The 13545-nt window shown below is 38.7% G+C and overlaps 1 protein-coding gene across 3 annotated transcripts in view; it reads right to left on the bottom strand.

Annotated features, from left to right (window-relative positions):
• Positions 1-13545, bottom strand: part of slc2a15a (solute carrier family 2 member 15a) — a 100504-nt gene that overhangs the window by 26202 nt on the left and 60757 nt on the right. For all 3 annotated transcript variants that reach the window (XM_061911024.1, XM_061911025.1, XM_061911023.1), the window contains 5 exons: positions 13253-13398; positions 12932-13064; positions 6981-7168; positions 3624-3734; positions 3441-3542 (listed from right to left, as the gene is read on the bottom strand). In XM_061911024.1, the coding sequence (XP_061767008.1) occupies positions 3441-3542; positions 3624-3734; positions 6981-7168; positions 12932-13064; positions 13253-13398 (680 nt within the window). The remainder of the gene's footprint in view (positions 1-3440; positions 3543-3623; positions 3735-6980; positions 7169-12931; positions 13065-13252; positions 13399-13545) is intronic.

Below are 13545 nucleotides of genomic sequence, written 5' to 3' on the forward strand. Positions count from 1 at the left end.
ATGTGACTTTAAGGTTTTACTACTTACGTATAAAATACTACACGGTCTAGCTCCAGCCTATCTTGCCGATTGTATTGTACCGTATGTCCCGGCAAGAAATCTGCGTTCAAAAGACTCCGGCTTATTAGTGATTCCTAGAGCTCAAAAAAAGTCTGCGGGCTATAGAGCGTTTTCCGTTCGGGCTCCAGTACTCTGGAATGCCCTCCCGGTAACAGTTCGAGATGCTACCTCAGTAGAAGCATTTAAGTCTCATCTTAAAACTCATCTGTATACTCTAGCCTTTAAATAGACCTCCTTTTTAGACCAGTTGATCTGCCGCTTCTTTTCTTTCTCCTATGTCCCCCCCTCCCTTGTGGAGGGGGTCCGGTCCGATGACCATGGATGAAGTACTGACTGTCCAGAGTCGAGACCCAGGATGGACCGCTCGTCGGGACCCAGGATGGACCGCTCGCCTGTATCGGTTGGGGACATCTCTACGCTGCTGATCCGCTTGAGATGGTTTCCTGTGGACGGGACTCTCACTGCTGTCTTGGAGCCACTATGGATTGAACTTTCACAGTATCATGTTAGACCCGCTCGACATCCATTGCTTTCGGTCCCCTAGAGGGGGGGGGTTGCCCACATCTGAGGTCCTCTCCAAGGTTTCTCATAGTCAGCATTGTCGCTGGCGTCCCACTGAATGTGAATTCTCCCTGCCCACTGGGTGTGAGTTTTCCTTGCCCTTTTGTGGGTTCTTCCGAGGATGTTGTAGTCGTAATGATTTGTGCAGTCCTTTGAGACATTTGTGATTTGGGGCTATATAAATAAACATTGATTGATTGAATGCGGAGGTATCATAAGATTGAAAATACAATTTATTGCATAGTCAACAATTCTACACATTGAGTCTATTACAGCAGTGGTTCTCAAATGGGAGTACGCCTACACCTGGGGGTATCTAAAGGTATGCCAAGGGGTACGTGAGATTTTTTTAAAATATTCTAAAAATAGTAACAATTCAAAAATCCTTTATAAATATATTTATTGAATAATACTTCAACAAAATATGAATGTAAGTTCATAAACTGTGAAAAGAAATGCAGCAATGCAATATTTTGTGTTGACAGCTAGATTTTTTGTGTACATGTTCCATAAATATTGATGTTAAAGATTTATTTTTTTGTGAAGACATGTTTAGAATTAACTTCATGAATCCATATGGATCTCTATTACAATCCCCAAAGAGGGCACTTTAAGTTAATGATTACTTCCATGTGTAGAAATATTTATTTATAATTGAATCACTTGTTTATTTTTCCAACATGTTTTTAGTTATTTGTATACCTTTTTTTCCAAATAATTCAAGATAGACCACTACAAATGAGCAATATTTTGCACTCTTATACAATTTAATAAATCAGAAACTGATGACATAGTGCTGTATTTTACTTCTTTATCTCTTTTTTTCAACCAAAAATGCTTTGCTCTGATTAGGGGGTACTTGAATTAAAAAAATGTTCACAGGGGGTACATCACTAAAAAAAGGTTGAGAACCACTGTATAAGAGTGCTAAAACTGCCAAGAGTTAATCAATTGTCAATATACTTGTGTGCAGCTTTTTAAACACATCATCACAGAGTGCTTTATTTATTTTTTCAAATAAGTTAGATTTTCTTGTTTTATTGTTTGTTTTTCATTGCTGCTATTTTACCTGTTTTTTTATACGTAGATAAGGTTGTTTTTTTTAATCAATTTGCCTTTCCTTCCTTTTAAATGGAAAACGTTTTAATAGTCATTTTACTTTTTGGAACAGCTTGTGACGGTTAGCTGGCATCGTGGTGCGGGTTTGTTCTCTCAAGGATGCAGTCGGATATGGACACAGAGTGAAGGTATAAAATTAAGATTTATTTACATTAACAAAACAAACTAAGAACAGAAACACTTGCACAAGGCACTAAAGACAAAACAAACAGAACTATAATGGGAGCTAGAAGGAACTAAAGGCACTAGCATGTGAGCTAGGGAATAAACAAAGGAATATGGTGGAAGCTAACAAGTACAAAAATAGTCTTTTACTACAATCGGGAATCAGCGCTGTCACCTGTTGCATGGAACCGAAACTAAAATGCGAGACCGAGTAAACGAAAAAGGCAGGCTTAGATACGGACAGTAATTAGGAGGCAGGTGCGCATCAAAAACAAAAGGCAGGTGACACAAATGCGTAGTTATGACAACAGGACAAAACAGGAAGTGCTACCAGAAACTACGGAAGACAAACGCTAACAAGATGTGAACTAAAATAGAACCAAAACCAGAATAAGACATGATCCGAGCAGCGGATCATGACACAGCTGAATAAGCAGCAGTTACGGTAAAAAATAAATATTTATGAATGAATTAGTTGGGCAGCACGGTGGGACACTTACTTGTTAGTACGTGTGCCTCACAATACAAATGTCCTGGAATCTTTCTGTGTGGCAACACTAAATTGGCCCTAGAGTCTGAATGGGAATTTTGTCTGTTTATCTGTGTTGGCCCTGTGACTAGGTGGATACTTGTCCAGGGTGTACAACACCTTCCGCCCGTATGCAGCTGGGATAGGCTCCAACACCCTCCGCAACCCCATAAGGGACAAGCAGTAGAAAATTAATGGATGGAATTAATTAATCATCTTTGTTGTTAGTAAGCACATGCCTAAAATAACTTAAGCTGCATTTAGTAGTCCATGGAAAAATTAGAGCCATTAATTTGAACTTGAGTATGGGGAACATTATCCGACTAATTGTAAAGATAATTGTTAACTATCGACTATCAAAATAATCGTTAGTTGCAGCCTTATTGATGAGGCAGGAGTTGAAGTGCATCAAAGAGTTGTTCTGCCAGAAGTTGGTGAACTTGATTGTCATGGTGAAGATAGCGCCATGATTACCCACTTTGGTGGTGTTAGCATTGTCACCCTGAGCCGAAAAGAGAAGTCCTACTTGGTGAATACCTTTTTTAATTGCCACAACATAATAATAGAATATACGACCAATACGACACTCTAATACATATAACACATATAAGATTTATACATTTTTTTAAATCCATATTGTATTAAAGCTGCAATATTTGAGGCACGTTGTAGCAAGGGATGGCTCTACTTTTTTTTAGACAAATCATCAGCAATTATCTGTGCTCATTCTCTCCAAATGAGTTTCAGTCAAGCATTTTCCATCGAAATAGCTGGGAAGAGGGAAGTCTGGGCTTCCCTGCTTAGGCTGCTGCCCCCGTGACCCGACCTCGGATAAGCGGAAGAAGATGGATGGATAGATGAATGGAACTGGAGACTTAGCATTATTTTACTTTTTGTTGTACAAACGTAATATAATAATTATAATACCATATATGGAAAAGGATGAAAAATGTATGTAAACCAATGACTTGGTCCTCAAAGAAAACACACAAAAACACACACTTACTTGTAAAATTAAGGAAAAGGTGATCCCAGCACTGCAGACACCCATCATGGTAAAACCGCCAATCATAAGAGGCTTCCTCCCCAGCTTCTCTATGGTGAAACACTGCAGAAGAAGGTCAGAGTGACACACTTTTTCATAATTTAATAATAATTATTATTATTATTATTAGTATTAAGCATCTACCCCAATGAGTCCAGCAATGATCTCTATTACTCCAGTTCCTGCTGTCGTATACGGTATTTCCAGCACAGGGATTCCTGCGTTCTCAAATATGTCATTGGTGTAGAACCAGATCTGCCATGGAAAACACAGTTTCTTTCAATGCATTTGTAAACATGGAATACTTACATCTAGTGCAGTGGTCTGCAACCTGTGGGCCTCAAGCCGCATGCAGCTCCTTTATCCCTGTGTTGTGGCTCCAGCTAATTTATGCTTCTGTGTACTGTAGTCGCTACGTCATCATGAGGCTTTCAAAGTTCTGCATCAGCCATTCAATTCTAAGGGCAGTGTTTTCTGGTGAGAAACCATGACACCCAACATGTCATGATTTAGCTTGTTAGCTTCCTTTGTTGCTATAAACAATGGTAACGAGAGAGGGATTGTGTGTTTTTGGAACTGTTGCTGTTCTACAATATCAGAATTGCAAACAAAACATTTTCCAACGGTGGGCAGTATGTCCATACTTGCCAACCCTCCCCGGATTTTCCGGGAGACTCCCGAAATTCAGAGCCTTTCCCGAAAACCTCCCGGAAGAAATTTTCTCCCGAAAATCTCCTGAAATTCGACCGGAGCTGGAGGCCACGCCCCTTCCAGCTCCATGCGGACATGAGTGGGGACAGCCTGTTTTCACGTCCGCTTTCCCACTATATAAACAGCTTGCCTGCCCAATCACGTTACAACATCTACGGATTTTAATACAAAAGTGCACACACTAGGAGACAAAGCAGAAGAACGAGGAAGTTACAGCCATGGCGACGCCGTCTGTAATAGAGTGATCTATGTTGTCTGTTGCCATCTCCTGGTAAATGTTGGCTATAGCGTTATGGGGCTGCTTTTTGATTGGCCAATGATTTACGTGGCGTTGCGCACCTGACAGCAAGTGAGGGAGTCTGTTCTGAAGCTCACAGTAAAGACGTAACTTCATCACGTCGCCTGGTTATTGACTCCAACCCAATATATTACACCATCGACGAGCAAAATTAAGAAATACGCTTGCAAGTTTCAAAATGAATGAAAACAAATAGTTTATCCTGGAGAATTCGAAGGGGAAAGGGTAAATTGCCTGTGTATTTTGTAGAACAGACTTCTCCATTGAACACGGTGGCCGAACGGATATACTCAGTCATGAGCGGTCAGCGAAGCACAAAGCGTCCGCAGCGCAGCATCGTTCACAACCCAGTAATATGGGCCACCTCGCAAAATGGAGACCCGATGGTATAACTTATGCTGAGACAAAGATGTCTATGCTGATAGCTGGAAGCAACATCCCGTTCTCGCTCGCCAGTACGCAAATGGCAGAACAAAGTTTACTCAAATAGTGAAAGGTAAGTGTTGTTGTTTTTTAGTAACCAGCAAACACAGTACACTTAGTAGAACAACTGTGTTTTTATTACTGTGTATTTGATAGGTGCCGTCTGAAATTCAACTATTTATTTTATTCATATATATAATAAAATAAATATATATAGCTAGAATTCACTGAAAGTCAAGTATTTCATACATATGTATGTATATATATATATATATATATATATATATATATATATATATATATATATATATGAAATATATATATATATATATATGAAATACTTGAGGGGCTTCACGGTGGCAGAGGGGTTAGTGCGTCTGCCTCACAATACGAAGGTCCTGCAGTCCTGGGTTCAAATCCAGGCTCGGGATCTTTCTGTGTGGAGTTTGCATGTTCTCCCCGTGAATGCGTGGGTTCCCTCCGGGTACTCCGGCTTCCTCCCACTTCCAAAGACATGCACCTGGGGATAGGTTGATTGGCAACACTAAATTGGCAATAGTGTGTGAATGTGAGTGTGAGTGTTGTCTGTCTATCTGTGTTGGCCCTGCGATGAGGTGGCGACTTGTCCAGGGTGTACCCCGCCTTCCGCCCGATTGTAGCTGAGATAGGCGCCAGCGCCCCCCGCGACCCCGAAAGGGAATAAGCGGTAGAAAATGGATGGATGGATGAAATACTTGAGTTGGTGAATTGGCTGTAAATATACTCCTCCCCTCTTAACCACGCCCCCCGCCCCAACCACGCCTCCGCCCCACTTTTGATAAGAACAAGAACGTTTGATCATATTACGCCTATACTGGCTCACCTGCACTGGCTTCCTGTGCACTTAAGATGTGACTTTAAGGTTTTACTACTTAGGTATAAAATACTACACGGTCTAGCTCCAGCCTATCTTGCCAATTGTATTGTACCATATGTCCCGGCAAGATATCTGCGTTCAAAGGACTCCAGCTTATTAGTGATTCCCAGACCCCAGAAAAAGTGTGCAGGCTATAGAGCGTTTTCCATTCAGGCTCCAGTACTCTAGAATGCCCTCCCGGTAACAGTTTGAGATGCTACCTCAGTAGAAGCATTTAAGTCTCATCTTAAAACTCATTTGTATACTTTGGCCTTTAAATAAACCCCCTTTTTAGACCAGTTGATCTGCCGTTTCTTTTCTTTTTCTCCTCTGTCCCCCTCTCCCTTGTGGAGGGGATCCGGTCCGGTGGCCATGGATGAAGTACTGGCTGTCCAGAGTCGGGACCCAGGATGGACCTCTCGTCCAGAGTCGGGACCCAGGATGGACCGCTCGCCTGTGTATCGGCTGGGGACATCTCTGCGCTGCGGATCCGCCTCCGCTTGGGATGGTTTCCTGCTGGCTCCACTTTGGACGGGACTCTCGCTACTATATTGAATCCACTTTGGACTGGACTCTCACGGTTCTGTTATATCAATGGTTCTTAACCTGGGTTCGATCGAATCCTAAGGGTTCGGTGAGTCAGGCTCAGAGGTTCGGCGGAGGTCAAAACACACCTGACTCATCGTGTCATTAAAAACTTCTCCCTATCGGCGTATTACGGATACGGCAGCAGCAGAAGTAACACTGATTTGCAGGTGTGAGTCTATGCACTGTGTTGGTTTTGTTCTTTGAACGAGGTGATGTTCATGCACGGTTCATTTTGTGCACCAGTAAAAAAACATGGTAACACTATATATATATATATATATATATATATATATATATATATATATATATATATATATATATATATATATATATATATATATGACCGGCCCCGGACAGATTTTATTTTATCCCAATGCGGACCCCTGGATTAGAGCATACCCGCATGAAGATAAGACATACCAAAACCCTTTACTTCGCTGAGGCGGAAAACATCCCTCTAACAATGTCGAAACACTTTTGGACATAATTGAAAGAGCGTGAATAACAAACATTTCCAAGACGTGAGGAAGATCTACAAGGTAAATGCTGGTGAAAAATTTAAATATATAAAATAAAACTTCCTTACAGCATCAATGCCAGACAGCTGCATCCCAATGTTGATGACCATCACAGTGAGGACCTGCCATCGAACGGTATGGTCATGAAGCAGATTCCACACTGACAGCGTTTTGGTGGATGACAAGGAACGCTGCTCTTCTTGCATCTCCTCAATCTCTGCCTGGATGTTACATTTGGCCCTGTACCACTTGAGAGCTATGGGAAGACATATCATAAATGCAGTATCAACCATATTCTTCTTAGCTGATTTGTTGGGACATCATTGAGTATTGCTTTCATATTCACCAAGCATGTCTATTGTCTAATGTGATGTGCTCAAGAAAAATAAAGCAAACTCCAGTCTTGTTAAGTCTGCTCTGCAGGTGGGTAGTGTTGTTGTATCAGATGTTAAGATAATGATTTAACACTGAAGTATTTATTTTACAATGGGCAGGCAGGAGAAACTAAAAGGAATATACGGAATTTCAAACAGTCACAGCTGGTCAGCTGAACACAAGAGGAGGAGGCTTTCCCACACAATGTGTCCAAGAATGACCACATAAGTACATTCACCTCACTGTGACATCACTGGATTCACACAGTAAAAAAAAAAAAAGTGTATGACACAGCGTTCAGAGGCTTCCCAAACTATGTGCAAACTCACGGCACAATGCATGACCCTTATGAATACATCCGTTTGAACTTTACTACTAACTCCTTACGACTGTGAGTTGCTTTCCTTCTCAGCCTGCATCAATCAAAATGAGCACTTTTAAGTGGTTATGCAAATGTTTCTGTGGTTTCCATAGAAACAGCTACAGACTTACAGTAGTTGGCTCATCAACCCGTACTTTTTTTAACAAATATTTCATTATAATGTTAAGGGATGTAACGATTCATCCACTATATCAATCTATCAATTTATATTCCAAAGATTCAACTTCATCAATCTGTGCTCTGCAAGTTGTCCTTCCGGAGAATACATATTGTGCAAACATTTTTTTTAAAAGGTAATCAATCGACTTAATCAATACCAGAAAAGATAACTTTGGATTTAAGAAAGCAGACTTTATCTTAAGTTGTTTTTAGCACATTTAATGAGATAAAGATGTTAAACATTACGCCAATTTGTCTGGCAGTCAGTGACATCATCAAAACAATTATGGTGGATACCAAAAGATAAGCAGACGACCAAGAAATGAATAAGTCACCATTGCAGTACGTGTCCTGTTTTGTTAATATTACTGCACTGCTGTTGATTAAAATGAGAGTAATATTCAGTCAGGTCAAACCAGTGCTCATTTAAACTGGAGAGATTTGGTCGGACTTAATTTTTTGTATTCATTTTAAAACAAAAGCGGAAGTAATAGGTAAATCTACTATTAAAAATGTTGGTTACTGTACTTTTATTATGTTGAAAATGAGAGCAGGAAATGTTTCCTTGTGTTAATTCAACCTAAAGTGTTGGTTGCATTTTATTCAAATAAGATGTGAATGAATTGACCGTTAATTGTTGTTTACTTGCTTATTTGTATCCATAATTAATTTATACATCATTCCTTTACAAGAAGTAACAACATTATAGGGAAACCCCACCTGCAGTGTTTAGTATCCAGTATTTTTCCACAGTCACACTGGTGGAACTTTTGACTAAAAAGTCACTGAATCAATTTAAACTCACTGAATCGTTCTCGATATAATCGTTCTAAATAAACAAATATCGTCCCTTAATCATATCAGCAACCAGGAATCCTGAATTTAATCGAATCATTGTTAAAACGAATCGTTGCACCTAAGGTTAATCGATTATATGATCGTGATTGTGATCGTTGATCGCGATTAATTTGAGTCCGATAATGGTGATCAACTGTTTTTTTTATCTTGATCAAAAATGGCCTATTAGAAGTTACTGCAGTAGTAAACAGTATGGCTGCAACAACACTTGGTATAATCCTACACAGAACAATTCACCTTTACTGACTGTGATCCTGTATGTGTCTGTGGATGTGTGTGTGTGTGTGTGTGTGTGTGTGTGTCTGTGTGCGTGTGTGCGTTCTTGTATTTCTACCCATCTTGAGACATCAACAAGGAAAAGTACCTTCCATATGAGGACCGGTAAAAAGTTAGGACCGAAATCATGGTACCAATACGGAAAACCATTGCATCTAATAGAGAATGTCTCATTTGCACCCCTGGTGGTGAAATCTATCAAAATTAGGGTGGTCCTAAAAAGAAGGGATTTTTCAAATTGACTGAGTGTCATTTTAAAAGTGCTCTCCTCTGGTCAACGTATGAAATAACAAGTGTTTGTAAATATTTGAAGTCCTCCCCCTCTGGCCAACATATGTAATAACATGTATGTGTAAGAAATTGGCCCCCTTTGGCCAAAATGTATAAAAAAATAAATACAGAAGTATGTATATATAGACATACTGTAATAACTTGGAGTAAATAATTAAGGTTAGAAACTGATTATAAACAATAAATAAATAAAAAATAATTAACTAAAAGCAGTCTCACAATGTGTGGACTTCTTTGTTATAAAATTGTGAACAATTTCTCATATTCTTACTGTTTCTGTAATATTGCAATATTTTCTCATAGATACATTACTTTTTTATAAAAAAATATTACTTTTTAATGCAAAACAGTGACAATGGTCATGTAAAATTACTTATTGGATCACAATATTGCCAATTTGTTTGTTGTTCTTGTAAAATAGTTACTTTTTTTAGTAAAGGTATGACTTGTCATAATTTGGCCAAGTAAAATTCAGATTTTTATTGTAACATTGCCAACATGTTTAAGGTTTCTTATAAAATTATGACTTTTGTCGAGTAAAATTACGACTCTTTTCATAACGTAGCGTGGTGGGAGTGGAGCAATACTCTCTGGCGGTGGTGTCAGAGAGGAGAAGTCTAGCAAAACTCCTAGCTATTATGGACAACACCTCCCACCCACTAAACTCAGACCTTGCAGAGAGAATGAGCACGTTTAGTGGAAGGCTCAGACTCCCAAAATGTAACACGGAACGACACAGGAGGTCCTTCATACCGACAGCCATCAGACTGTATAATGCATATGTTCCTTCTTGACAGCACTTAAATGAAGAATATATGTAGAATATATTTATATTATTCATATATTATACACATTAAATAAATAATATATGTTATATATTATTTATTATTATTATTGTTTATTGTGAGCGATCTGTGGTGCTGCATTTCCCCCAGGGATCAATAAAGTACTTTCTATTCTATTCTATTCTATTAAGTTCCCAACATTTTAAACTTTTCTTGTAAAATTGAGACTGTTATTGAGTAAAATTCTAAATGTTATCATAATGTTGCACTAATGTTCTGTTTTTCTTGTAAAATGTTGACTTGCGTTGAGTAAAATTACGACTTTTATTATAATGCTGCTAACGTACAAAGTTTTACTTGTGAAATTGTGACCTTTTTCTTGGAAATTCCAATTAATTTTTAACAACAAGCTTTTTTTTTTAGATTTGCATAGTATATATATGTTATAAATGTTGTAAATACAAATCTTTATATATCTAGAAAGGGTGGTCCGAAAGAGGTAGGCATTTTTCGGAGGTCTCAAGAAGGTGAGAAATACAAGCGTGTGTGTGTGTGTGTGTGTGTGTGTGTGTGTGTGTGTGTGTGTGTGTGTGTGTGTGCACGACCTCCCGTCCACCGTCGCAAAAGTAATTTGCCTCACGTCGTAATTATTATTCAATCAGTGTTGTGCCTCGTCCCCCTTACACAGCTGGAAGTGCAGCCAAGAAGAAGATATTAAAGAAATATGGCTCACACTAGCATGGAAGTTGAAACACAACATTGAGAAGGAGCAGACTTCAGTATCACTGACTACTAGCATTTACTGCACAGTAGTCCTGCCCTGCACTCACATGTCTTTGCGATTGAACTATACTGTATTGGTCCTGATTGGTAAAATTAACACAATCACTAATTGAATCAGAAAAACTAATTCTTTTATTTAAATATTTTAATCAGACTTTTTGTTTATGTGTCTCCAAAGATTCAACTCCTTTGATATTACATGTTCTAAAAACACTCTCTGTTCAAATCATCTTTGTATTTCTTTGGGTTAATTCATGCAAGTTTATGTTAACTTTATTTTTGTTACAAAACCCATGTAAATTGGAGGGGAACATATTTTTTGTTCCGTTCGGTCACATTGTTGGGGGGACAATTAATATGTGACGGAATTAAGGAAGCAGCATGAGACAACAAGTGTTTGATGTTGAACACGTTAATGGAGTCTCGGATTGAAAATAAACTTTATTCCATTGGAGTTTATGAGGCCAATAAGGTATGATAATTTCTGATATGTTTGTAAAATCAATGTGTTTTATTTTATTGGAAGTCAGACTAATTGTAAGTTCTGTTTGCTTATTTTATTAGTTCTGACTGCATTTTATTTGGCATCGCTGGTAACGTGAAGAAGGCGTGGCTAAAATAAATGTCTTTGAGCAAAAAGAACGACTTGAGCCCTGATTAAGACCTCGGAGGGAGTAACACTTTGTTTATGTGTTGGTACGCAATATTACACAGTACCTCAAATTCAAACTGCACTTTAATGTACTTTTATTTAATATCCATCCCATCCATCCATTTTCTACCGCTTGTCCTTATAAGCTAAAGAACTTAAGAGTTAGAATTTATAGAGTTTTACAACATTCCACGTTCTGGGTCACCATTTGCTGTTTGCCAAAACACTGGTGAGAAGCACTTATGTTTGCAAGTCATTTAATAAATGTTAACTTGGAATAAAATAATTGGAGTATTCACTTCACCAATGATACTTTGTTTACTGCAGAATGTTTGTGATGACAAGCAAAAAACTAAATAACTTTAAGAGGAGACAAGTTGTTCTCTTTACCACCACAAAACGTACAGAATAAGAAGCAAAACCATAGTCCTAAAACTGAGGCACGGTGCATAGCGTGGGTTATCTGTATTGTTACAGCCCTAGTAAACACAATTATAGATATGAACAAAATGACAGTTGTCAACTGTTAGCATATATTACCCCAATCAAACATGGCAGAAATGTCTGTTACAGGATAGGCCATAGTTACCAGTAGAAATGCAACGGTACTCAGTATAATCCTGCATGGTACAATCCAATTTAATTAAAAAAAAATAAAAGTGGAATATTAATCGAGATCGGTGAAATTAAAAAATTAACTGTAATAATTTTTTAGCCATATCGCCCAGCTCTTTTTACACTCCTGATACTGGCTGTTGCTCGTTTGACTGGTCAGACTGTTAAGACCACATTTTATTGGAATTTTTAAAAATGGCAACTGAAATTCTACTTTATTCTTACAATAGTTATTCTTACAGCATATATACCACATGAAATAAATGTAGTTTACACTACAGTGACATTACTATATAAGAACGTCCAACGATACTTTGTATTTGGCGGATTTAGTGCGACAAAAACTAATCACAAGTGCTAATAACGGATACAAAAGAAGCAGAGCAGCCATCTTTGAAACAAACTTGGGGGTGAAGAAAGTGCTCCGACTTTCTGAGTCGGAAAGCCGACCTCAAGGGGTGTTCCATTTAATATTCCGACTCGGAACTTGGAAATTCCTTCTTCCCAGTACAAATGGAACACATCATTATTAAAGTAAAAAAAAAAAGTTTGCTCCAGAGAAATCGGCAGTTCAAAACATCTGCAAACTCATGTAGTGAAGTGAAGTGAATTATATTTATATAGCGCTTTTTCTCTAGTGACTCAAAGCGCTTTACATACTGAAACCCAATATCTAAGTTGCATTTAAACCAGTGTGGGTGGCACTTCGAGCAGGTGGGTAAAGTGTCTTGCCCAAGGACACAACGGCAGTAACTAGGATGGCGTAAGCGGGGATCGAACCTGCAACCCTCAAGTTGCTGGCACGGCCACTCGACCAACCGAGCTATACCGCTCAGCACTGACCTGTGATGGTAGCGTGGACATTGTGCTTCTCAATCAGCAGGTATCTGGGGCTCTCTGGGAACCATGGCAACAGCATCAACTGGATAATTGTGGGTACCACTAGCACAGATAGGAACAAAGGCCAGTGTTCTTCCTGTGAGACATAAATTGCACGCAAAAGCCTAATTTAAGACAAAACCATTGGTTAATGTTATCATGTCACTTTCAGCCACTCAGCTTCACATTAATATGTGCCTGACAGAAATATTAATAAACATAGAAGAGTTAAGTCAAACACATGTCTTTCATGTTTGGGTGACATGTTAATGTACCATTGTGTACCTTTCCTAAAAGTTCATGTAATCCAAGGATTTGGGCAGTGAAGACACCAATTCCGATGAAGATGCTTGGCACCAACCCCAAAAAGCCCCGCAGGTTCTTGGGTGCAATCTCGCCCAGGTACATGGGAACTACACTTAAAGAGATACCTGCAATAAAAACAAAGAAAGATAATGTTTAAATTGTACCTGATCGCCCATCTATAAAACTCATAATTAAGAATGTTGAATACAACATAATTAAAATGCACACATCCTCATTGGTTAGTTGTACTGGTTCATATCTTTAAGAATTCA

Source organism: Nerophis ophidion, linkage group LG09 (genome assembly GCF_033978795.1).
Source record: "Nerophis ophidion isolate RoL-2023_Sa linkage group LG09, RoL_Noph_v1.0, whole genome shotgun sequence".
In the NCBI taxonomy this organism is placed as follows: domain Eukaryota; kingdom Metazoa; phylum Chordata; class Actinopteri; order Syngnathiformes; family Syngnathidae; genus Nerophis; species Nerophis ophidion.